This window comes from Stegostoma tigrinum, chromosome 23 (genome assembly GCF_030684315.1).
Source record: "Stegostoma tigrinum isolate sSteTig4 chromosome 23, sSteTig4.hap1, whole genome shotgun sequence".
Classification (NCBI taxonomy): domain Eukaryota; kingdom Metazoa; phylum Chordata; class Chondrichthyes; order Orectolobiformes; family Stegostomatidae; genus Stegostoma; species Stegostoma tigrinum.
Genome location: NC_081376.1, coordinates 29,528,473 through 29,555,805, shown reverse-complemented (window position 1 = coordinate 29,555,805; position 27,333 = coordinate 29,528,473). Strand labels below are relative to the sequence as shown.

The 27,333-nt window shown below is 40.5% G+C and overlaps 1 protein-coding gene across 5 annotated transcripts in view; it reads left to right on the top strand.

Annotated features, from left to right (window-relative positions):
* The window catches only part of rgs11 (regulator of G protein signaling 11), a 131,563-nt gene that overhangs the window by 85,652 nt on the left and 18,578 nt on the right, over positions 1-27,333 (top strand). For all 5 annotated transcript variants that reach the window (XM_048551669.2, XM_048551665.2, XM_048551666.2 and 2 more), the window contains exons 10-15: positions 987-1,010; positions 5,903-5,964; positions 10,215-10,328; positions 14,617-14,732; positions 15,792-15,879; positions 21,762-21,900. In XM_048551669.2, the coding sequence (XP_048407626.1) occupies positions 987-1,010; positions 5,903-5,964; positions 10,215-10,328; positions 14,617-14,732; positions 15,792-15,879; positions 21,762-21,900 (543 nt within the window). The remainder of the gene's footprint in view (positions 1-986; positions 1,011-5,902; positions 5,965-10,214; positions 10,329-14,616; positions 14,733-15,791; positions 15,880-21,761; positions 21,901-27,333) is intronic.

Genomic DNA, 27,333 nt, shown 5'->3' with positions numbered 1-27,333 from the left:
TCTACAGATAACCTATGTTGAAAAATCATTGAACTGCAAGGTACCACCTGCAATCTAGGATAAGAAACAAAGCATGAGACAGCAGTCCCTTATTTTCTCATTGATGGAAATTAATGAATGTAAATAATAAGATTTTTTTTAAATTCAATGTAAGAATTTTATGTGTGACGCACCTAAATCTCCCTATTACTAAATTCTAGCTTTAAAGGATGAACTCCCAAATGTCTATTGATGCATTTCTGCAGCAGAATTCTAGTTATAGCCAACAACCTTAGCTTTTCCCTCCTTTTAGGATAGTTTATCTTTAGAAACTTCCATGATAGAAGCATCTAGAATTCACTTGCACTCCACATTTCCAAAAATGGTTCTGTTTCTGCTTCGCTCGTGTTAGTATCACAGACTACTTTTCATACGCCTTCAAATTATTTTTAATTTGCATTTGTTAGCAATGTGATAATGACCAGATAATCTAATTTTGTGAAGCTGTTTGAGGGATATATATTAATCAGGACTCTGTAGATTATTGTCCTGCGGTTCTTCGAAATAGTCATATGGGTTCTTTTATGCCCACCTGAACAGAGAGGTGGGTCCTTGATTTGGTAATCTCACCAAAATGACGACACTGGTGAACCCAAATCACCCATTAAATTTGTGAGCAACTTGAAAGAATTTGACTTGTGTTTGTGTTAGTAGAAGTACAGTATTTTAAAATCAAGATGACAAAGCAAGGCTAAGTATTTCTGTTCTGTGTCCTTCTCTGTGATTTTCCTATCATTTATTTTAGTGAGTGAAAAGTTATAGATTGGTGATCATAGAAGAAGGAAGCATCAGGTCTTTTTATTAAGAATGTGGAGATGTTACAAGTTAGTTCCGCATACTTAAAGAAAACGTTCACAAACTTAATTCCGTCAAATCAACAAACAATATAGCTGCATGTTTGAACTCGATGGTAGCAAATAAAACATTTACATTTTCTTTACAGAAAGAATAGTGCATTTTACAAAAGAGAGGTAAGTGCATAAATCTGTTATTTTTACAAAGTATCTCTTGTAATTTTTAACGCAGACAGCACTGCTACAAATGCAGTAATTTGTTGTCATTGGTTTCGTTAGACAAGTGTCATTTGACATGTGTTGTATATTCACTCTTAGAATGCAATATTGTAACATTAGAAATACTAGCCTCCTGGCAAGGCATCCATTAAAGGTATATGCAAGGCAATGATTTGTGCGAAAGAGCTTTGATGCTTTGCATTTCTGTATCTGTATAGTACAGTTCCTTTAAACATCACTTGATAGGTTTTTTTACATGATCTTACTGACGAGCATTTAGCAGCTAAGATAGAAGCATTACACAGCAAGTAGTAGGCCCTACATTTAGACCAGTCACTGAGCAAGAAGGGAAATAAAGTGTATGGTGGTTGTTTTGTTTTCATCTCCCAACGTCTTGGCTGTAAATTTTGAATTGGGCACTTGCAAGTGTAAAGGGGTGAATTGACTATCCTAAAAACCAAGACAATACATCAAAGCTACAAATACAATGGATAAGAAAGTAGGTAAAATCTAAGTAAATGAGAATGAAAGGAAAATAAGCAATAGATGTAAGTGTCTGACACAGTACCAAGATTAATGACAGATGACCAATGGTTATAATGTGCTGGGCAATTTTGATACAAGTTTTTCTCATTCTAAAATGTGGTTGCATTCATGCACTGCTTTCCCATAGCATCCAAATGACAGAAATGGGCTAGTTTTAGCCCTGACTGAGAAGTCTTCCTACCAGTTTTGGACAGGCAACTGTCTAAAGACCGAAAGTTAGAGCTGAGGTCTTTGCATCTCCTGGGTCTCAAGCTACTGAGCTCACTGTGTTTGGCAGTTGTTTAGACCCCTCCCTGCCCAGTTCCTGCACTGAGCTAATTTAGGTATAATTCTACAATCATGATACTGAAAGCAAGATTAATATGAAGAGGAAGTAAATGTAAGTGTTTCAATGTAATGCAGGCAGATCTCTCACAGCTTAATTCAAAGTGAGTCAAAACATTGGCCAAAGTGCGACAGTGATCGGAATGTAAGTTTGGAACTTCATTGTGTGCTTTAGGAAAGACATATGTACTTACTAAATTTGGATGAAGTTTGCCGATTGATATTGTCGTATTTCATTGTACCTAAGTAGCTAATAATGGTGTTGGGCTTAATGTACATGAAATTGGCTGTCATTTTTGGCACATTTCCATGAGCCCTAGGGAATTTTCTCATGTTATCTTCCCAAACTCGTCTCATTGCCTAGAAACCACACCCTTACCACAAGGTGGAAGGATTGGCCACTGCCAGGACCTCCCAGGGTGCCTGGCACCCGCTGTATCATTAAAGTTGAGTTGGGCATCCTGGTCAAGTGCTGGCAGTCTGCAGCTGCCTTGTGAAGTTCATAATATTTGCCCCAGACACGTCGGGCAGAGAAACCTGCTTTACTGACAGGGATCTCATGACCTAGTTGGATGGGGGTTGCACGCAGTCGTTGTGCAACAAACTTGCCCTGGTGATGTATGGAGGTCTAGAGGAGCAGGTGGGGAGCTGGAGTTCCCAGGTAACCATTCTGGCTTTCACATCAGGAATTATTGCCATCTGCTTTCCCTGCCTTGGAATGGGAGAATGGGAAACTGCAAATCAATGAGGCAGCATGCCGGAATAGTCAGGATGTTGTGAGTAGGCCCCCCTCCTGTCACTAGTGAGTATCCCGTCTCTTTGTTCAGCATTTGGCTTGAGAAATGGGACTTTTGCATCTTGAAGTTCTTTCCTGCTGTTCACAAGATTTTCCCAACTTTATCAATGACATTCATGTTGTGCAGGGCATGTGAAGATCCCCCTGTTGCCGCCTTTTGGGTGTAATTTCATTACAGCTTTGCAAATACTGTTTGCACAGTGATTAGACTTCTCCTTTTGACTTGGAATGGAATGAAAGGTATCAGGCAGTTTCAATGGTAATAATAGTTTCAGTAAATGCCTCAGGTTTTTTTTAATGTTAAAGACCTTGTATAAATGGAAGCTGATCATTTTTATTAACATTGGGGAATGTCACTGGACTAGTGATCTAAAGGCCAAGGCTGATGCTCTGAGAACATAGTTTCAAATCCTATCACCAGAATTAAAAACTAGTAGAATGGTGACTATGAAACTATTGTCGTTAATTGTTAAATGCCCATCTGCCTCACTGATGCCCTTTAGGGATGGCGTGGTGTACTCAACTATGACACAGAATCCCAACAATGTTGTTAAATCTTAATAGCTCTCCAAAGTGGCCTAGCAAACCATTCAGTTGGATCAAATTGCTGTGAAGTCCGAAGAAAGGACTGCAAACAGGCATTGACCTTGTCACGAGAAACAACAATGGCAAAGTCAACTCTGTTGACGTTGCAAAGTCCTCCTTAGTGAGGCATTGTGCTGAAATTGGGACAGTGATAATTTGTCATACTCACAGAATTATACCACAAACAGCAGAACCATCATTCCTTAGTGTCCACCGGCTGCAGCATAGCGGTATACAGTTGGGAGGGAGTTGTCATGGGAGTCTTCAATGTTGACCCCAGATCCCATAGAGTCAAGTCAAACATGGGCAAGGAAATTGCCTACCGATGACCAGCCAGGCCACTTTCTCATCTGACAAATCAGCACTCTTCCATGATGAATGCTAATTGATGGAAGCACTGGAGAGAGAAAGGGCACAGAATATATCCTGGATGGGGGATTTCAATGTCCATCACTAAGTGTAGCTTGTTAGTTTCACCAATGATCGAACTGATTGTGTCTTAGAGAATGTAGCTGCCAAACTGAGTCTTTGACAGGTAGTGAGGAAACCAAAAAAGGAAAAACCTACTTGATCGTTCCTCACGATTGCATCTGCCTGTAGCAATATCCCAGGTAGTTATTATGATGTAGGCACGTGGAGATGAGGTTCTGTCTTCATATGGAGGATGCTGTCCATCGTATGGCATGACCACTGTGCTAAATGGAGTAGATTTCAAGCAGATCTGGTAACTTGAAACTGAGCAGCCATAACGCACAGTAGCTATCAACAGCATCAGAATTGTATGCACCCATAATCCAATATATCCCCATTCTAACCATTCCCATCAAGCCAGGACATCAGTCCTCGTTCACTGAAGATTGCTGGAGGGCACGTCAGAGCCAGCACTCGGCATCTCTAAAATGTGCTGTTGAAAGCAGCACTTGTTCAGCGATATGCTGCTTACTGGCACTAAATTTGCATTGTGCCAGGGCTGATCAGCTCTTAACCTCATTCGAGCCTTGACTCAAATATAGACAAAAGAACTGAATGCCAGAAGTCAGATGAGAATGACTGAACTTAACATCGAGGCACGTTTGATCAAGTATGGTGTAAAAGAGCCCTGACAAAGCTGGAATCAATGGGAAGTAGGGGGAATCAGAGGACTCTGCAAGTTGGAATCATACTCGGCACAAAGGAAGATCATTGTGGTTGTTGGAGATTAATCATCTCACTCCCAGGACACCTCTGCATGAGTTCTTCAGGGTACAGTTCTCAGTCCAACCATCTTCAGTTGCTTCATCAGTGATCTTCTTCATAAGGTCAGAAATGTCAATATGCAATTAGCAAATAATGTTCAGCCCAATTTGCCCTCCTCTGACTCTGAAGCAACCCTTGCCTATAAACAGAAAGACCTGGACAACATCCAGATTTGAGCTGATAAGTGACAAGTAAAATGCACACTCTAAAAGTACTATAGAATGGCCATTCCCAGCAGGAGAGATTGTAACCATAGCCTCTTGACATGCAATTACATTACCATCACTGAGGCCCTTCTATCAACATCCTGAGGTTTACCAGTGACAAGAAACTGAACTGGAACAACCATATAAATCCTAGGGCTGTAGGACGAGGTCAGAGGTTAAGAGTTTTGCAGCACAAATTTTACCTCCTGATTCCCCAAATTCTGAGCAGAATTGAGAGTGTAAAGGAGTACTTTCCACTTGCCTGGATGAGTGCATCTCCAACAACACACAAAATTCGAAGCTTGAATGTCATCCTATCCAACATCTTCAACATTCATTCCCTCCACCATGAACTCTCAATGGCTGCACTGTGTACCATCTCTGAGGTACACTGCAGTAATTTACCATGACTTCTTTAAACAGCACCTTCCAAACCCATGATGTGTCCTGCCTAGGATGATGAGGGCACCATGGGCATGAAACATCACCACTTTCCAGGTTTCTCTCCAAGCTGTATATCATCCTGACTTGGAACTATAACACCTTTCCTTCACAATTGCCGGATCAGAATCTTGGGATTATAAAGAGACTGACAGACGCACATAGACAGTGCTACCTATGTAAGGATAATGAGGAATGGGCAATAAATGCTGGTAGAGCTAGTGACAGTGCCACACTGTGAACAAATAATACAACATAAGAGAATCCTGCAGAGCATTTCCAATATTTTCTGTGTATTTTTAATGTCAGAGTTTTAAGAATTGCTAAGAAAAAATAGTCAGGTCCAATGCCAGTTGGCACATGACATAGTAATTATTTGTAGCAATGTATCTTTACATTCAGCATTAAAACTGTATTTTTATTGGGAGATTTTCACGTGGCAAGAGGAAAACCTTTGAAATGTTGTGAAAATAGATAAACTATGCGGGAAATGAAGAATTATTTCTGTAATAAGAAATTATCTAACATTTATTGATACAATCATGCAGCAGAAGATCTGCCACAGCATCCACCTTGCTACAAAATAAACGTAAAACATACAGAAGCAAATGTGTGTCTAAGCTAAGCTGTTGAAATATCATTAAAATGCATTGTGTGAATCACTTCTTTTCCTCTCTCTCATTGTAATTGTGTCAACTGTCACTTTGGACAACTAGATTGAATATTACAAAAAAGCATTGACAAGATCAAGAGTTAAATCATCTGTGTCCTTGGAGGGGTATGTTTTCTTCTCTATTCAATTACATTACTCTAACTTGGTTGTATATAGACATATTCAGGGATTTTCTTCTCAGCGCAATTCTTTTCATCTTTGGCCATGTTTTCCCACTATCAATCCCTTATTTTGATCATGCTTTTCAGAAATGTCTGTTACTTTGTTACTACCCTACATTGTCATTATTCATGTATCAGCCTTCACAGAATTTGTGTGGCATATTCATCAGTCGGCAGAGCTGAACAGTTCAAACCTGAAATTTTACACACACTTTTAGCAAGAACCAATGAATGGCAGTTAAGAGTGGGATCTGTAGATGATTTTTTTTCGCATCTGTCACATGGGGGCTCTGAGGCTAATTCTGCTGACTTGGAATTTATGTCAGGGTGAGATGCGGTGCTCCCAACTGTGCTGTACCAGTAGCACAACACAGCACAGAATTTGAGACATCCTCTGCTTTATGACTCAGCCAAGCCGCAAACAAACTAATTGATCCATTAAGTTAAAAATGCCTTTGCTTTGTGTCTATTAGTTTGAGTCAACAAGCTAATTACCTCATTGTCAGCAATGAACACTTTGTTACAAGAACATCTAGAACAATGTAGAACAGAATACATTTAGCAAATGTTACCTTCCTTAAAAATCAGGTACTTGAGGTATGTGAAATCTTAGATCATGGTGGCTTACTTAGTAATCATACCTAAATTTTGGATAATCTCCAGTTTAGAGGGAGTAGAATGATATGGAGGCCAGCCGCTGGTCTTTTCTTTCATTCACGGGATGTGATTGCGTGAACGTGCATGTTCATGTTCTTCAATTGCACTAGTCCATTAGAGGGTATAGTGCACCCTAGGTGGAGAGAGGGGAATAAGTGGAGCGTGTGGATTTCCAGGATTTTGATACTTAAGGAACAGCAATATATTTACAAGTCTGAATGATGACTAGCATGGAGGGAAACCTGTAGGCGATGGTGTTCCCATGAATTTGCTGCATTTATCCTTCTGCATGTTATTGGTCATGGTTTGGAAGGTATTCTCTAAAGGCTTGGTGAATTTCTGTTACACATCTTGTAGATAGTGGTACGTTGCAACTTTTATGTGTTAGTGGTGACGCGAGTGGAAATTTGCAGATGTGATGCAAATCAAGCAGGCTGCTTTCATCTGGGTGGTGCCGAGGTTCTTGTTGTTGGAGTTGCACTCATCCAGGCAACTGGTGTGTATTCCATCATACTCTTAGCTTGTGCCTTGTGGACAGCTTTGAGAGTCAGCAAATGAGTTACTGTAGGATTTCAGCCTCCAACTTGCTCTTATAGCTGCAGTATTATTACAGTTGGTCCAGTTTAGATTCTGGTCAGTGGTAAGCATCCTCCACCCCCACCCCAGGATGTTGATAGTGAGGGATTCAGTGATCTCAATGCTATTGGATCTAAAGGTGCAATAGCTAGATTCTTTAATGTCGGAGATGGTCATTTGTCAGGCCAAGCCTTGATATTGTCCAGGACTTGCTGCAATTGGACATGGAATGAACCATTTAGCACAAACGGTGCTAAACATTGCGCAGCCATCAGCGAGCATCCCCACTTCTAACCTTATGGAGGGAGAGTCACAGATGAAGCAGCTGGAGATGTTTGGGCTTAGGACACTATCCTGAGGAACTCCTGCAGTGATTTGGAGCAGAGATGACTGACTTTCAGCAAACATAGCCATCTTGCTTTGTTGTAGGGAAGACTCCAACCAGTGGAGAGTTTGCCCCTGAAGTTGTCTTAAAGCCATACTCATACGTGGCCTTGATGTTGAGGACAGTCACTCTGATCTCACATCTGAAATTCAGCATTTTTGTCCATGTTTGAACCAATACAGTAATGAGGTCAGAAGTTGTGTGTGTCTGGCAGAACTGAAAAGTGTCAGTGAGCAGGTTATTACTAAGTAAGTACTGCTTGATAGGATTGTTGGTAATATCTTCCACCACTTTACTGATAATAGACAGTGGGGATTTGCTGAAATTAGGAGGCTAAACAATGTTTAGAAGATGTTGAAAGAATTTTTTTTCTATCTTTCCCAAATGTCTGCTACAGCTTTAGTTGAGAACTTTGCAGAAAAGCAGAAAATGCAGTTTCCAATCTTCTACCAAATTTCTGACAGATGATCAGAACATACCCATCCATCTAATTTCTACTCCGCACCCCCCACCCCCCCACAACCGTTGTCTGTCCAGCATGCTCCATTATACTTATTTTGAATGCCACATAGGGTTGTGGGAAACAGTGGTGTTTTCGTTATTTTAGTTGTGCCATTACAAAGTCTACCCATTACCACCTGTGTAGTATCACCTAATTTTTGCCTTTCACAGCTTACCTGCTGCCGAAACCCACAATCATGATTTTGTTAACTTTAGACTTGACTGTTCTTTTGCACTCCTGGCTAGTTCCACCACGTTAACTCAAGAGATTCCAAAATCTGATGCGCTACCCTAACTCAAGCTAAATCCCATTACCCTATCACCCCCACGTTCACTGATCTACATTTTCATCCCCTCCTAATCAAGTTTTTTCCAGACTGGTTCCCAGGATAACAGGGCTGCCAAGACAGATTTGAAGACTGAGAGGTAATCTAATTGAAATCTACAAAATATTTACAGGGACAGGCAGGTTTGGCACAAGTAAACTGTTTCCCCTGTTTAGGGAATAAGAGATGGGGACGCAATTTAAAAATAAGGATCAAGGTGAGGAGAAATGTTTTACTTAGAATTTAGTGAATTGTTGAAATTCTATACATCAGAGGACTGCCGAAGCTCAGTCTTTGAGTGCATTTGAAGTACAGATCTAAACATTTTGATTATCAATGGTATAAAAGGTTATGGGAATAAAAGACATTGATGTGTTCTGTCAGCCATGATTCTCTTGAACAGTGGAGCAGGCTTAATGGACTGAACAGCCTACTTCAGCTCTTATGTTCCAAAGCCCCATCTTCATTTTTAATACTCATCCTCATTTGAAAATCCCCTCCCTTTCCCTATAATCTTACTATATTTGTGCTCCTCTGATTCTGACCTCTGCTGCATCTCCAATTGTAGTTGTTCCTCCATTGGCGTTCCAGGGCACTAAACTTTGGAATCTCTCATGAAATCTTTTGGCCTCTTATCATGCTTTGCTCCTTTAAGACAGTCCTTGAAACCTTGCTTGATTATATATTTTGTCATCTATCTAACGCATCTCCTTTGGCATTGTATATTGTTCAAAGATGCTTTTTGTAATGTTGAATGTTAAAGATACTATTAAAAGAATTGATAAAATACAAAGATACTGGAGAATGTGTACTATAAGACTGGAGTTCATTGGAATTATTGCTACAAATTTAAGTGAGGCTATTGCACAAGTGGTACGCATCAGTGAACTGACTGGGATTGAATAATATAATGAGCTACAACTAACCCCTTTGGGAAACACGTCATAGTCCTTTTATATATCTGAGCTTTTCACTATGTTAAGTATAAGGCAATTTCTGAAATGAGTTTGTAATTCAGTTTCTAAAGCACCTGAGTTGTTACAATACCGATAAACATCAAACACCAAATTTTAACTTGTGTCATCTGATTGTTATACTTGAGATCCTGTGGGACTAATTTTTTTTAAAAACAACAAAGACCAATATAAAATAAATACTATGATCATCTGATCACTGATTAAGGTAGGTTGAGGACACCATCAGGAATAAACAAAATCATCTGCACTGAGATTATTTTATGTCAAAATATTGAAGCCCAGCAACTGAGTCAGTGCTAAGCCATTTGCATCCTATTTTGTATGATAACATCACATGTAATAGCTGCATTTGGGGGTGTGTTTCATATTGCATAATATTATTTTTAATGGGTCAGTAGGTCATAAAATTCCTCTTGCTTCCACTAACACCAACTTTGTAACTGGCTCCTTCATTTTGATCTATTAACTACATTTTTAATTGGTGTGTGATAGCTGCCTGCTGAAAACAAACAAAAATATTTATTGTAAACAAAGGAGGGGGTTTTAAAAATATAGGTGTTCAATTCCCCCTCACCTGGTCATAACTGTGTTAGTATGAGGTAAAGGCAATGTCACGGTGATGTTCAGACTCATTCCACTAAGACTGATTCAAATTCAAATTGATACTGTTGTTAGGCAATTTCTTTGGTATTTATTTTGAAACATTTCAGTATAAAAGTATCTGATAAGTATCTGTGATTATGATCAATGGATATATACATTTTCTTTGCAGGTTTGTGAAGCATTGTGAGCAATATCTTCCGCATGATCCTATCCTAACTAGCTGTCTTCCAAGTAATCCTTGGATTACAAGTGGCACTTTGTACTGGACAATGAATGCTGATTTGTAAGTGTTGGAATATTTTATTGCAAACCTGAATTGATCAATTTCAGAGTACAAGGATAAATGGGATGTCTAGAGCAGCAGAAAGTCTGAGATTCACGTTTCCCTCACTAGCCCCGCCAATGGGTACCTTTCAAGATCTCAGAAAGGGGAACATCCAGTGAAAACATTGCAGATTACACCCGTCCCCTCTTATACCAGATTTTTGTTGTGTTCACTACAGTTTGTCATACGGCTCCAATTCCCCGTTAGTCTAATGTAGAAAGGCGAATATTCCATTGAATGATTTTTGTTTCTGTCATCAGCCTAAAGAAGTCAACTACCACTCAAAGGATATGAACATTACAAAACAATGAAAGTAGTTCCCAGAAATAACAGAATAAAAGCCAGATTTAGGCTCAGTTGCTAAAAGAGACAGTTTAATCTACTACTCAGAGCACCCATAAAGACTATGATGGGAATTTTACCACAAAACGGTGAGGTGCAAGTTTTGTCAAGTGTAAAGACAGGTTTCTGTCCGTGAGGCTTAGGGACTTTCATCACTCAACGATCCCAAATTCACTTCATTGAGTAGGTACCATATCTCTATCCTGCCCCTCTCATCCAATGCTGATTGGAATCTGCAACTTTTTGAAGGCAGACGTACTTGCCGTTGCCAGAATATCCAGGAAGACCGGCACCATCTTTACCCCGGCCTTGCAACTAGTCAAGTGTTGGTAGTCCAGGGCTGTTTTTCACCATCAGTGTGGTGGCAGTAGTGTCCACAACCCAATGCTTCTCATGGTATGTAAGTGGCATAGCTGACACTGCCTTCCATGTATATCTGCATGTTATGACCCCAATCACTGTTTAATTACACAATCTAACTGTCTTTGGCCATATTTCCTCTTATATTATTTTATTTTGCTGCTGCTGCTGGTTTCCTTATGCCCATCACAGCCCAGTATCTAATTGTTATTCAATGTGGGACTATCACATACGAAGACAGCAAATTGTTCCAAGCTTTCACCTTTATTCATCAACACAAAATGTGAAGAGAAATCAAACAATCAGAAGGTACATTTGCGTGTTGGAGTGGAAACAAACTGCTTGCATGTCAAGCACGAACAGTTTTACAGTTAGTCAGTCACTGGTCACTGCCCCTAGCTCTTTTTGACTGGAACCAGGTGACAATTAGGTCCTGTTTTCCTTTTAACCCCAAAAGTTGCTGCACTGTAGAAGGTCATGTTCTTCCTGCTTAATGTCCTCCTCCTCCTCCAGAAGAAGACTGCTCCTGCTCTACCAACTCATCAACATGCATCACAATAGAAGGGGTGGGGTACTTACGAGGTAGCAACGAAAGATGGTGGCACTTAATTTGGAGAGCAGAAAGTCATTGGCCTTCTTGCAGCTTTGCTGCATGTTCCTGCAGACTGTGGACACTGCAGTGGCCCAGGACACTGCTTCAGACTAGAGTAGCAGCAGTCAAAATGGTGCCCAGCTGGGTTACAATATGGCATGAAAGTCATAAGGTCCCAAGCTGGTCAATACTTCTGCTGCCGACTGCAAGGTTGTGCTAGATCAGCATGGTGTGGAAGCAGAGTGCACACTTAGTGAGTTGAGCAGCAAAAACATGCATGAGAAAAGTTGCCAGGCGTCACAGAGGAAAGCCTTCCATGAAACTTCCCAAAACTGACACTCCGCCAGACAATGGGAAAATTCAGCACTATATTTCAGTATCTCCATGGACACCCATTCCTGTTAATTAGTTCTTCCAGCACAGTCATGCAACAGAAACTCAGTTTTAACAAACAATATGATTTATGACCAATTATGGAATGATATAGCAGTGAAAGAAGCCATTCTTTGAAAGTGGTATCCAGTTTGTCTCATTTTTTGGGAAATGGTGGCAAGGTAACATTGCTGGTGAAGTCACCATAGGCCCGTAGGGCTGCTGGCTCATTAGAGAGAAATGACAGCTGGTGAGTGTAACCCACGAGTCACCAGTCTCGGGCAGTGACAAGGCTGAGAAGGTGAGATCTTCATTGGTGACTGCGGCCATTAAAAATTACACCTGCGCTGTTGGCATCACTCTGCATCACAAACTAGCCATCCAGCCAAATGAGCTAACTGACCCCATAACCAGAGCTCCTGCCTACTGGTTTTGAGATGTGGCAGCTGATGGAAATTAAATTCAATTAATAAATTTTGAATATAAAATAGCTTTGCAGTCTCAGTAGTGGTGACTATCATTGATTGTTGGAGAACCTCACCTGGTTCATTGTGTCTTTAGGGAAGGAAATCAGCCATCCTTACCCAGTTAAGACTATGTGTGACTCCAGACCCACTGCAACAAAGTTGATTCCTGGCTTCCAAAATGGCCTACATGCCACTTAGCTGAAGCGCAATTAGAAAATGCGATATATGCTGGCCTGACGAGCAATGCCCGTGGCCCATAAAACAAAAAGAAGAAAATGAAGAGAAGAAGCTTCCTATAGCCCTGCAGATAATTTCCCTTCAGTTACTTATGTAATTCCCTCTCAAACATTCTATGGAATCTGCTTCCTCCACCCCTTCGGACACTGCATATTGTGACAACATGCTACATAAAAACCTTTCTCCTCCATTTAAATTCTGGGCTTTTGTCAATTGTCATAAATCTGTGTCCCATAATTATCAGCCTTACTTTCCCTGTGCAGTTTCTCCTTATTTACCTGTGTACAGTGATCCTTCATGATTTTGAACATCTCTATTAAATCCGAGCATCACAGGCTCCAAGGAGAACAAGCCCAGCTTCTACAGTGTCCCGTCTTTTCTGGATTCCCACGTGCCTGGCAAATTAAATAAATTTCCTCAAAATCCTCTGAAGCCCTGACATCCTTCTTAAAGTGCGATGACCACAAGTGGAAGCAAAACTCCAGTGACAATCTAACCAATGAGTTGCTGTTGGACAGCTTGAAAAACTTATAAAATATTTAGATTCAGGGTACAATCATTGGATTCATATGTACAGAAGGAGTGTCGGCCTTATCAGTTGTAAGACCAACTCTGGAAAGTTTCACAAATCTGCAGGTTTTTATGCAGACCAGCTCATGAATTGAATATCTTATCTAGTCTGTTCCCACTTTGAATTGACTGTGTGTATCTGATATAGCTGACTGTTTTCCCACAGTACATATTATCTTTGTCCACATTTCACACAAGGTCTTTTCGAACGTGCGGCCCCTTGGGTACCCTATTCCCTGTATTCTAAACATCTGTGTTCCTTCACTTCTGTCATTTAACTTAAACACTTCTGATACAAAATCTAACCCCTAACCAACTAACTCTGATCCAGCCCCTTTAGATCTATCAAGATTTAGCCTATTTCTTTACAATGTATTCTACACCTCTGTTTATGCAGTCAAGAATCCTGTATGCTTATTACATAGGCTTCTCAACTTACCCTGCCACCTTCAAAGATCTATGTACACTCACCCTCCAGTGAGGTCCACATCCTGGACTTTACTTACTGCTGAGAGGATAACATTATAGGAAGGGACAATTATCCTAAATCAAACTTTGATATGGCGCTGGTGGTATGAAAACTATCCTCTTCAGGAATTTGATGATACAGCTGTCCATCTAGCATTGTCAATGCTGTAAAGAATCATTACCTGTTGGAATCACCCTCAAACGGCAAATTTTCAATGCCTACAGTTCCTGTTGAAGTACAATTTCTTGAATAGTCTCATAAATGGATAGCACTCCGTATAGTCAGAAGTGTGCGGAAATTGAAAACCTACCTGGCAATTCTACACTGCAGCACCTGTCTGAACTGCGTGCATTTAGAGATGGGGAGGGGGAAAGCTGATTTTGGTCAGTATGACATAATGGGTGGATAACAAGTCGGTAGCCTACTTAAGCTGCTGCCTCACCTGTTGAATTATTTTAAATGGTGAACTAACCCAGGTAGCCAAGATGAAGACAGCTTATATCTACTTAGATCCTTGAGAACTTATCATGTTGGACCACACTACAATGGTGCAAAAGGGACAAACATCACGTCAGAAATGCTGGTAGAACAGCTGTCAAATCTATCATCCTCTCCTCATCATAGTAAAAGCTGCTACTATTATTTGACATGATAATCTCTCTAAAGCAGATCCAAATATTTGGATTTGAAATAACAAAGAACATTGCTAAACCTTTCCAATTATAAGACCGGATATTGTACATTCATATTTCTGATCTGGATAGAAAATGTTACTTCTATCTTAGTAAACTGTGTTTCAAAAACAAATGAAGTTCATGGATTTCTGTACATTGACAGAGTGACCATCCCAACAAGGTTACGTGTAGAACGGTGGGCATTCAATTTCGCCGAATTGCTACATGATCCCCTTGGCAGGCAACAATTTCGATACTTTCTGGAAAGAGAGTTCAGTGGTAAGGACAACTAACTCAAATTAATTTGCTTATGTTTAAACACATTGACTACAGAACTATTCATAAAGGGTTATAATCTACTTTGTTACCTTTTGCATCAAGGCCCTTTTTTTTAATCTCCTCCATGCAGTATCCTCTTATAAATAAACAAGCAAGATCCACTTGATTAAGATTTGGAACAAAAGATACTTTATTCTGAGAGGGCATTGAAGTTCAACGACAAAGTCAAAGATTCCCTCTTCCAAGTTAGAATAGAATATTCCCTCATTTAAATTTTTCTTACCAGAATTGAACATTCTAGAGAACAGTGGACCACGTGGTCTGGACTGTCTGTCTCAAATGCTTAGCTCAGGTGGGCAAATTATATCAATTCAGCTGGCTAGTTACCTGTTAAGATTAAGACAATAAAGTGTGAAGCTGGATGAACACAGCAGGCCAAGCAGCATCTCAGGAGCACAAAAACTGACGTTTCGGGCCTAGACTCTTCATCAGGTCTAGGCCCGAAACGTCAGCTTTTGTGCTCCTGAGATGCTGCTTGGCCGCCTGTGTTCATCCAGCTTCACACTTTGTTATCTTGGATTCTCCAGCATCTGCAGTTAAGAGTAAGGCCAGTTGTTAGAGGTTGACTGGAACTGTTCAGTGGTCCTGCAGATCCCCCTTCCACTACCACAGCTGCCCGAAGACAGCCTCCGGAAGGCTGGGGTCCCAGCACTCCAGGATACCTCAGAAGCTTTCCCTAATTACCTGACTACAGCTAATGCCTTGGTCATGTGCTGTACCAGAGGGGTGTCTGTTGTCCTGAATTTGATGGTGAGCCTGCCCGCTGCCATCCAGTGACAAAGTGAAGCAAATCCACCATCAGTTACTGTTTCTGCACCAAGTCAGATCAGGACTACCATTTGACCTCAACATCTGGTTCCAAACCCAAATCTGTCTAATATTATGTTTATCTCAAAGATAAAGGAAATTCCGAGAATTCAGAATCAGTTGTAAAAGTAATCATTTGTACAAGGAATCAGACACGTGTATCTATAATAATTGTATGTATTTCAAAACTAGCTGAAAATCTTAGTTTCTGGGAGGCTTGTGAAGATGTCCAGTATGGAGAACAGTCAAAAGTTGATGAGAAAGTGGAGGCCATCTTTGAGTAAGTTTATCATTTTTAATATAAATCCTACAGCTAGTATTCATTTTATGAATAAAGCAAAGGTGAAGTTACCATAGTATTACCAGAATGTAGGGCTGCTCTCCCATTAGATGTTGGTTTGATCTGAGGATTATAATGCCCTGGGTGAAGGGAAAGGTTGAGATGGAGAAATTTTCATGGCGATATCAGCCGGGATGGGAATTAACCCTCACTCACTCTGTATGACCTTGCAACTGACCAGAACCTTCTAATAATGTCATAATTGCTGGGCATGCTTAAAAGATAGTGTTAAATTCATTGGCAATTTTTTTTATGGTTTTTGTTTTTGCTATGATGTTCCCATAGATCAAATTGGTTAAGAGAAATTGCTGAAGTAGATTTCCATATTAATACACATTAGTTTCATTGCAACCTTATCAATGTTTAAGGGCTCTGTTAACAGTGTAATTTAATCCTAGCATACATGTCAATCGTGGATAACTAGAATGTGAGCAATTGCTCTGTTGGTAGGCACCTCACTAAAGGATTTGAGCTCAAAAATCAAGCCTGGCAAGTGTGGTGCTGAGTAACTGCTGCAAATATTGTAGCACAGCTCGATGTATAAGATCTCATTGCACTATTGTGAAGAGGAGCAAGGGATTAATTCTTGCTTCTTGGAAAATATTCTTCCCTCAATTCACATTACTGAAACAGATTATCTGATGATTATCAATTTGCTGTTTGTGGAAGTGGCAATTTGGGTGCCACAACAGCATTACAACAGTGCATACATTTTAAATGTCCAATGATTGGGAAAAGCACTTACATAAATTCAAGTCTTCCTTTTCTTCACCACCGGAAATTAAATGTTTTTAATGCGGTAGTGACTGGGATCTAAAGTGTTTTCTCTGAACTGTCTTGGTAGCACTTCTGTGTCGGCCTTGCTAACTGCACTCTTGTTAATTGAATAATGCCATCACTAGGATAATAGAGGGAAACCTAATAGGATCTAGATCTTTTCTCATCAAAGAAATCTAATGTTCTGATCAAAGCCGAGCCATGTTCCCAAAGATGACGATCATCCTGGTCTACTGTTTCAGGGCCCAACAGTCTATTTTGTATATGTTTTCACTGAAGATTTGAAGAACTACTTCAAAAATGTCCTCCTCTTCTGCCTGTAGGTTGTAATTATTTATTTACTATTTCAGTCCAATATGACAAGTACAGTCTATTTCCTCTTCCTGTTTTTAAACCAATTTCTTTTGCTATTACTTTATTGGATTGTTTCATTGCTTAAGCAAGTAGCTTATTGGGTGTCACATTCACAAGTTCCCAGATACAACATTGACGTTACTGCACCTTTATTAATTTGCAATTTATAAGCTTCCATTACAAACATTGTAATTATTGTATAATCTGATCAAGCATGAACATTGCAACTTGAGGCCTTCCCTGAAGATTATGTCTATTGAACAACTACATTTCTGATAGCACTCTTTCAGAGAAATCAGTGCCTATTTTGTTGCCTGTTACTAAGTTTATTTAATGTTAACCATTAATTTGGTGCACATGCTTTAAACACTTGCATCAAAACATTGCTTAAATAGAAAATTTACTTTCTACATTGAAGGTGCTCTCAGAGCTGCTAAGGATGCAACTGTGCCCAGCAGATTTAGAAAGCAACCTATTTCCCATCATTCCATGGAACAGCTCTCTGGGGACAGAACACATCACAACCAGACAAACTGATTTCAGAAAGTCACACATCAACTAAAGTCATATCCTATGTACCACTCTTCTAGATTTAGCCCATTATTTCCTTAATCGATACATGAAATAAAGAGCAGTTGGAAATGCAAACAATTCCAGGGTCTGTAAGACATTAGTTAAGACCTGTTAATGGCAGTCCTGGATATTTCATCGTGTACTATGCTTAGCTGCAGCCATTGTTACTGATGATCTAGTTTGGAACATGGTAGACAGAATATTTCATAGAATATAGAAAGTGCAGTGTAGGAACAGGCCCTTCAGACCACCATGTCTGTGCTGACCATGATGCTGTCCTAAACCAATCCAAACTGCCTGCACAAGATCACATTACTCTATTTCCTGCCTGTTCATCTGTCTGTCTAAATGTGTCTTAAACATTACTACTGTGCCTGCTTCTACTACCTCTCTAGGGAATGCATTCCAGGCACCTGCCCACAGTCTGAGTTTTAAAAAAAAAACTTGCCTCGCACATCTCCTTTAAATTTTCCACCTCTCACCTTAAACCTATGCCTCCTAGTATTTAACACTTCAACCTTGCGAAAAAGATTGACCATCCATCCTATACATTCCTCTCATAGTTTTATATTCTTCTATCAGGTCACCCCTCGACGTCTGACACTGGACTGGAAGTTATTCAAGTTTGTCCCACTAGCTAATACACTCCAGTCCGGGCAACATCCTGGGAAACCTCTGTTGTATCCTCCCCAAAGCATCCACATCCTCTCTATAGTGTGAGAACCAGAACGTACTACTCGACATGAGGCCAAACTGAAGTTTTATTCTTGCCAACCGTTATACTTAATGCCCCAATTGATAAAGGCAAATGCGCTGTATGCCTTCTTTATCATCGTATCCACTTGAGTTGCTATTCTCAGGGAATTGCACCCGAAGATCCCTCTGTATAGCAATGCTCCTAAGGATTCTGCCATTCACTGTACACTTTTCTCCTGCATTTGACCTCCCAAAATGCATCATCTCTCACTTGCTGGGTTAAATTCCATGTGCAATCTCTTGGCCCAACTTTCTAACTGATTTAGAGCTTGCTATCTACTTTAACAATCTTCCAGACTATCCACACCCTCACCAATTTTTGTATCATCTACAGACTTATTAATCAGACCACCTACCTTTTCATCCAAATCATTTACATATATATTATAAATAACAGAGGTCGTAGCACTGATCTTTGTGGGACACCACTTCTCACAACCTCCAGTCAGAAAAACAATCCTCCACAACTACTCTGTCTTGCATGACCAAGCCAATTTTGTATCTAACTTATCAACTTACTGTGGATCTTGTGTGACTTAATCTTCTGGACCAGCCTACTGCAATTTAACCATATCAAATGTTTTAGTAAAGTCCATGCAGACAACATCCACTGCGCTAACCTGAACAATCCTCTTGTCACTTCCTCAAACAATTCAATCAAATTTGTGAGACAAGATCTCTCCTTCACAAAGCCATGTTAACGATCCCTAACAAGTTTGCTCTTTTCCAAGTGTGAGTAAGTCCTGTCCCTCAGAATCTTCTCCCAATAATTTCCCTACCACTGATGTAACGCTCTCTGGCTTATAATTTACTGGATTGTACCTGTTGCCCTTCTTAAATAAAAGGAACAACATTGGCTATTCTCCAATCTATTAAGACGTCACCTGTGGCTAAAGAGGATACAAAGATCTGTATCAAGGCCCCACAATCTCTTCCTTTGCCTCCCTCCATGGGTTTAGATCCTGGGGACTTATCTACCTTAATGTTTTTCAAGAACCCAACTCCACCTCCTTTCTTAATAGCGACATCCCCTAGACCAACATAACACTCCTTAATTTTACCATCGCTCGTTTCCTTTCCTTTGGTGAATACTGATGCAAACTACTCATTAAGGACCTCATCATTTCTCCTAGCTCAACCCATAATTTTGTTCTTTTGTCCTTGAGTGAACCTAGTTTCCCAAACTGCCCTCTTGCTCCTAATAGATGTATAAAATGCCTTAGGATTCTCCTTAATCCTGTATCCAGGATATTTCCTGGTCACTACTAATTCCTTGTTTAAGTTTTTATTTTAGTTAATCTATTTTCCTAACCAACCTATTCAAAGATGTTATTAGACACCTCTGGAGCAGATGGGATTTGAACCTGGACCTCTCGATCCAGGGTAGAGATGCTACCACTCTGCCACACTTTATTTTCAAGGGCCTGGCCTGATTTCAGTTTCCTCAGTCTTACATATGCTTCATCTTATTTTGTAATGAAGCTTTCAATATCTTGGCATCCAGTGTTCCCAAATTTTGCCATCCTTATCTTTCTTCCTCACAGGAACATACATCCTGAACTCTGATCAACTGTCTTTTAAAGGACTCTCACATGTCAGATGTGGATTTACACTCAAACAGCCACCCCAATCCAATTTCTCCAGTTACTGATGAATACTGTTGTAATTAGCCTTCTCCCAGTTTAGCACCTTTACCCGAGGATCAATCTCATCGTTTTCTATAACTATCTTAAAACTTATGGAATTATGATCACTGCTCCCAAAATGGTACCCCTACTGAAGGTTCGATCATTTGGCCAGGTTCATTCCCCAAAACAAGGTCTACTATGGGCCCCTTCTCTAGTTAGACAATCTACATATTGTTTCAAGAAACCATCCTGGATTCACACAAGAAATTCTGCTCTGTCTAAGCCCTTGGCACTAAGGAAGTACAAGTTAATATTGGGAAAGCTAAGATCATCCATTACAACAACACTGGGTTTAGATTTTTCCACGATCTGCCTACATATCTGTTCCTCTGACTCCTGCTGACTATTCGGAAGTCTATAATATAACCCCATCATAAGATTGGACTTTCTTATTTGTGTGTTCTAGCCATATTGCCTCACTAAGTAAGCCTTCTGTTAGTTCAGCTGTGATATTCTCCTTAATCAGTAATGCAACTTCTCCACCCTGTTTGCATCCTTCATTATCTCACATGAAACATCTAAACCCTAGAATGTTGAGCTGCCAGTCCTACTCTTCTCTCAACCAAGTTTCTGTAATAGCTACAACATAATAATCCCATGTACTAATCCAGGTGCTAAACTCATCTGCCTTACCCGTTATATTCCTTGCATCAAAGTAAATATACTTCAGGCTGCCAGTCCTACCATGTTCATTAACCTTGACCCTGCTGTTCTTCCTATTAGACTTACTTAACTTAACCTCTAACTTGGCCAAAACCACTCCACGTGCTGAGCTATTGCTCTGATTCCTACCCCTCGCACCACACTAATTTAAACCCTCCCAGTGGACAGAGCAAACCTCCCTGTAAAGATAAACTGGTGTCCCTCCAGTTTAGGTGCAAGCGTCCCCCCTTGTACAGGTCCCTTCAGCCCTGGAAGAGATCCCAATAACCTAGAAATCTAATGCTGTCCCTCTTATACCAGCTCTTTAGCCACATATTCAATTGTTATCTTCCTATTTCTGACATCACTCACATGTGGCACAGGGAGTAGTCCTGAGATTACAACCCAGAGATCCTATTTTTTGACTTTCTACCTAATTCCCTTTGCAGGACCTCATCTGTCTTTCTGCCTATGTTGTTAGTACCAATATGGACCATGACCTCTGGTTGCTCACCCTCCCCTTTCAAAACGACCTGTGCCTGCTCAGAGACATCCTTTACCCTAGTACCAGGGAGGCATCACACTATCCTGACATCTCTGCTTTCAAATGATAAAGCTCAAGTACAACTGGACATTTAGGCAGACAACAATAGAAATAATTTTGATCGAAGAGGAATGTCTCCATTATTCAATGCAGCAATGAAGTAATGAAGTAAAAATGTCACATTTTTCTGGTTCAAAATTTCTTATTGCACAGCATATGGGACTTTTAATGCCATATGTCTCTGCACCCCTTTTCACAGCCTGCCTGGTGATTAGAGATTGCCAGTACTAAAATCCAATGCATTTCCTATCCCCCACACATTCTAGTCAAGTGAATTCTATTGGCACCTGTGTTTATCCCACCCTCTAAAATACAAATGAACAGACTTCCTCAAAGCTGTCTGACTCACTAAAAGTTAGCTCCAAATTTTATTAGAATATTGATCTTTTTGATTTTTATTATTTATAGAAGGCTTGTGTTACTTGCAGACAGTTTTTGGCAGCGGGAGCCAGCAAATGGGTAAATATCGACAGTAAGACAATGGAAAAGACCCTTGATGGATTACAAATTCCCCATCGCTACGTATTTGAAGATGCACAAATGCATATTTATATGCTAATGAAAAAGGTATGTGGACTTATATTGCAGTCTTTGTCTAAAAACTGTATATGTAAATATGTTCGTATTCTTGACTTCCACTTGATAGATGGTTGAAAGGATTTGATAAATCATGAGCTCCACCAGAATCCCAGCCTCTAACTTACTGTTTGCTACAGAATTTATTGTGGTCCGTCCAGTTAAGATGCTTGAAACAAAAAATCATAAAGGAAGTGTTTCTATTATTTTTAAAACCACAAACTGCTTGGCAGATATTTCATATTCTTTTGACGCCTGTGTGAGGAAAATGACTATTATTGGTGCATTTTCGTACAAGACAAAGCTATATAATACTGTCCCATTGCCAGCCTTCAGTCTTAGCAATCTCACTGCATTTCATTGAAGTTTTGCTTCCATTGTTGGATGGGGACCATCGTATTATTGCGTTATTTATACATGAAAGACCATTGTGCTGACTTTGTAATATCAAATAAATTATTCACAAGCCCTTGCATTCAGAGAATATTGTGATAAACATTGGTCATTTAGGGGATGAGAAGGGAAATTTAATAATGGAAGTGAGAAAATGACCAAGGCATTGAACAGGTATTTTGTGTCAGTCTTTATAGTGGACGACACGAATAACATGCCAGTAATTAATGACAAGGAGACTAAGGCAAGTGAGAAACTAGAAATGATTGTTATCACAAAAGAGGTAGTGTCGGCAAACGATTGGAGCTAAAGGTAGACATGTCTCCTGGCCCTGGTGGAACACAAATCAGGGTAATAAAAGAGGTGGCAGGAGAAGTAGCAAATCTTCCAAAATTTGCTGGGCTCTGGGACAGTTGCAGCAGATTACAAAGCAGCAAATATGATGCCACTGTTTAGAAAAGGAGGTAGGCAAAAGATGGGAAATTTTAGGCTGGTTAGCTTAACTTCTGTGGTGAGGAAAATGCTTGAATCTATCATCGAAATGGAAGTTGTCCCATTGGGCAGATGCATCATGTGTTCATGAAGGGCAGATCGTGTTTAACTAATTTACTGGAATTCTATGAAGACATTATGAGCACAGTGGACAACGGGAACCCAATAGATGTGGTGTATCTAGATTTCCAAAAGACATTCGACAAGGTGCCGCAAAAAAGGCTGCTACTTAAGATAAAGCTGCGTGGCATTATGGGCAATGTATTAGCATGGACAGAGGGTTGGTTAACTAACAGGAAGCAAAGAATGGGGATAAATGAGTGCTTTTCTGGTTGGCGTTCAGTGACTAGTGGTGTGCCTCAGGGATCAGTGTTGGAACCACAGTTGTTTACTATTTGCAAAGATGATTGAGTTGTAGTGTGTCAAAGGTTGTGGATGACAGTAAGGTGAGTGGTAGAGCAAAGTGTGCAGAGGACTCTGAAAGTTTGCAGAGGGATATAAACAGTTTAAGTGAGTGGGCAAAGGTCTGGCAGATGGCGTACAATGTCGATAAATGTGAATTCATGCATTTTAGTGGGAATAACAGTAAAAAGGGACTATTATTTTAATGGTAAAAAATTGTAACATGCTGCTGTGCAGAGAGACCTGGGTGTCCTTGTGCATGAATCGCAGAAGGTTGGTTTGCAAGGGTAACAGGTAATTCATGTGGCAAATGGAATTTTGTCCTTCATTGCTAAAGGGATGGAGCTCAAAAGTAAGGAGGTTATGTTACAGCTGTATAGGGTGCTGGTGAGGCCACACCATGAGTACTGCATGCAGTTTTCATCGCCTTACTCGAGAAAGGAAATAGAGGCACTGGAGGGAGTGCGGAGGAGATCCACTAAGTTGATTCTGGAGTTGAGAGGCTTGGCTTATGAGGAGAGACTGTATAGACTGGAATTATATTCATTGGAATTTAGAAGAATGACGGGGATTCTTATAGAAACATGTCTATTCCCTTCAGAATATTATAAGATAGAAATAGGGAGGATGTTTCCACTGGTGTGTGAAACTAGAACAAGAGGGCTTGGCCTCAAGATTAGGGAAAGCAGATTTAGGACTGAATTCAAGAGGAATTCCTTTACCCAAAGGGGTTGTGAATCTGTGCAATTCCCTGCCCAGTGAGTAGCTGGGGCTGCCTCATTGAATGTTTTTAAAGCTGAGATAGATTTTTTTTTGAACAGTAAAGGAATTAAGGAATCATGGTGAGTGGAGCTGAGGCCAGGAAAAGATCGGCCGTGATCTTATTGAATGGCAGAGTGGGTTCAAAGGACCAGATGGCCTATTCCTGCCCCTGGTTCTCATGTTCTTATAAAATAACAATGTACTAGGAATGGTAAATTTTGTGTGTTAATTCCACTTGTATTATCTCATTTGCATTTGATAAACAATTGCTGCAGGAATTAATGACTGTAAACTCAAAACATCCGTGGAGAGTTGTTGGAATGACAATGTAAATTCTGCGATTGCCATCAGCAAAAAAAGAATAAATAATTGACACAAAGCAATCAGAAAATTCTGAGCATGGATTAGGGATTTACTGACTTTTCCAACCCAAAATGCTGGCAATGAGAGACAGATTTTAAGTGCTCTGCTTAATAGGTGGAGGATTAATTAACACTATTGATATTAGTATAATTTTGGATTAGGGAATGAACAATAGTGCTGCATTGGACCATCATAGTATGCCATGTTTTGTGCCATCCCTAAACCAAAGCACTGGAACAGAGGTATCATCTGCAGCATTGGGAACTCCCCATGAAACAATATGATTTCACAGCAGTCAGGAGTATACAGAACACAGCTGTTTTGGTTGCTCTGTACTCATAACCCAATGAGATGTCATTCTCACTGACACTGAATGTCAATTAAAAAAATTAATAATAACAGAAACACAGATGGTGGCTGCTAGGGACTCCAGATTGCAGTGAAAATATGGGATTGGGATTTTTCCATCCCAAACCATTGTCAGGCAGGAGGATAAAGAAGTGGGTCTGACCCACATGCAGCAGTCGCTAAGCCAGTGCTTTCAGTGCTGGTGCGGTGATTTCTGAGCCCTACCTTACGGTTTTCATGGAGTTGTGCTGGTTTGTGAGTATCAGCTCACAAATATAGTGAACCATGGGGGAGGCCAGGCCTAAAACTGGCCTTGCGCCGGTCGCTGGTAAATGCAGCGCTAAAGGAATTTGCCTCTTCCAAGGAAGACAATATATCTGAAATGATGGGATTTGGGTTAGGCTAAGGTCAACCATTATTAACTGAAGAACCAGAAAGTAAGGTGGGATGCCCGAAATATTTAAAGTACTGTGCAGGTGACTGATCTAAGAATTAACAATAGCTTGTATTTATGTAGCTCCAGTCACACAATACAGGTCCCAACGCACATTACAGGCATGTAATGAAGCAAAATTCAGCACCATGCAAGGCTTTATCAGGGAAGATGGTCAAAAGGCTGGTTAAAAAGACAGGTGTAAGGCGTATTTTAAAGGAAGAAAATAGAGTTAAAGAGTCAGTGGGAATTCAGAGCTTCAGACCTTGTCAGCTGAAGGCAGCGACACCAGTTTAAATTAGGGATGTTCTAGAGGCTGGAATTAGATTAACGCAGCTATGTCAGTTTGTTTGGTAAAGGAGATTATGGGAGGGAAGGAGGACAAGGCTGTGCGGGGATGTGCAAACAAGGATGAAAGTTTTAAAATCCAGGCATTACTAGATCTGGAACCAATGTGAGTCAGCTAGCGTAGAGATAACTGGAGAATGAAACTTAGTGCGAGTAAAGACAGCTGTAGCACTCCCATAATAGAGGGAAAGTAGGACTAATAATAGAGCACTTGAAAATCAAAGTGAAAGTTTCAGCAACAAGTAGTAAGAGATTAAAATAATGTTGTCCGTATTACTTTTTGTTTATCTGCCTCTCTGAAATTGGGGCTGGATCTTAAAATTATTTTCAGCCGAGCCCCAATGTGTCCTTTCAGTTTTACCTCATTAAACTCACCTCAATAACTACCTATCGCACCCCTATGGTGCCATTCATGCCTGATTGCGGTTACATTCCACCAGGCACCATTTCATCAACAGCTTGATACTCAGTGGCAATCCTGGAACTCATGAGCATTCCTTGCACCCATGTCATTTTTAAAAGCCTGTTGTACAGCCAATCAAGAGCTTCTTGATGTTTTTTCTGGACATGTCAGTCACTCGGTGGGAAATTGGTTCCCAATTGTGTAGGCAGGGACCTAAAAGGTCCTGATGGATGGGATAGCTGTGTGGAGGGACTTCAACATTCACCCATTGGAGGCCACACACTAGACCATCCTGGCCTGGCCTGCTGTTAAACCAGTCTCAGTTGGCTGGAGAAGGCTCTACACAACTCTGCAGGAAGAATGGTAGTCATGATGTGAAGGTGCTGGTGTTGGATTGGGGTGGACAAGATCAGAAATCACACAACACCAGCTTACAGTCCAGCAGGTTTATTTGAAAACACAAGCTTTCAGAGGCTTCCTCCTTCTCCAGGAGTTAGTGAGAGAGGTATATCAGATACAGAATTTCTAATTAAAAGATCAAAGGGTCACACCACTGATGGGGATGTATTAAACAAACCTAAGATGCTGTTCAATCTTTAATCAGTTGGGAGGTTTTAATTGATTAATATGTATATGTATATCCCTGAATTCCTTTCAAGTCACTGGCCTGAGAAAACTAAAGTTTTTATCAGTGTAAAGAAGAGACGATACTTTAGGTCAGACAACGCATGTTAGGTGTGAGGCCTTGTTTAGAATCTGTGTTTTGGTCTGGAGTCAGACTGGTTTCATTTCTAAAGTAGGAATTTATAAACCAACACATTGACTGACTGACTGTAAATTGTGTGCTTTTTGAACAAAATAGAATGTATCTGCAAATACAGGTGTGTGTATAGGAGAGTGAGAGTGACAGACAGACTATACTGTGGTAGGGTCACCTGTAGTGCAACATGAACCCAAGATCTCCGTTGAGGCCATCCTTAGGGGTACCAAATGTGGCTATCAGCCTCTGCTCGGTGACTCTGCCTTGTTGTGTATCCTGAAGTCCACCCTGGAGGACACTTTCTCCAAGGTCAAATGTCCTTAACCGCAGAAGTGTTCCCCTACTGGGAGGGAACATCTCTGCTCGGCCATTTTTGTGCCGTGTCTATCATAACCACTGTCGTCGTAGCATTTCTCACACACATGTACACACTCGCACCCAGATCCTCTCTCATACATGCACTGTCTCTCAAGCATGTGTGCACATACACACTCCCCCGCGCACGCGCACGCACGCACGCGCACACACACACAGAGGGGTATGGGGTAGGGAGTAAACGATAGGATAGAGCCCAGAATTATTGAACTCTCTCCGGACTCAATTTCGAGTTCAATAATTTTAAGGGCATAAACCCTCCCCTGTCTTATCCCCCTACCCTGCACACCAGGCCTTTTATCACATAGCCTGCCATTACACAGCACCTGCTGTTAGTCACTAATA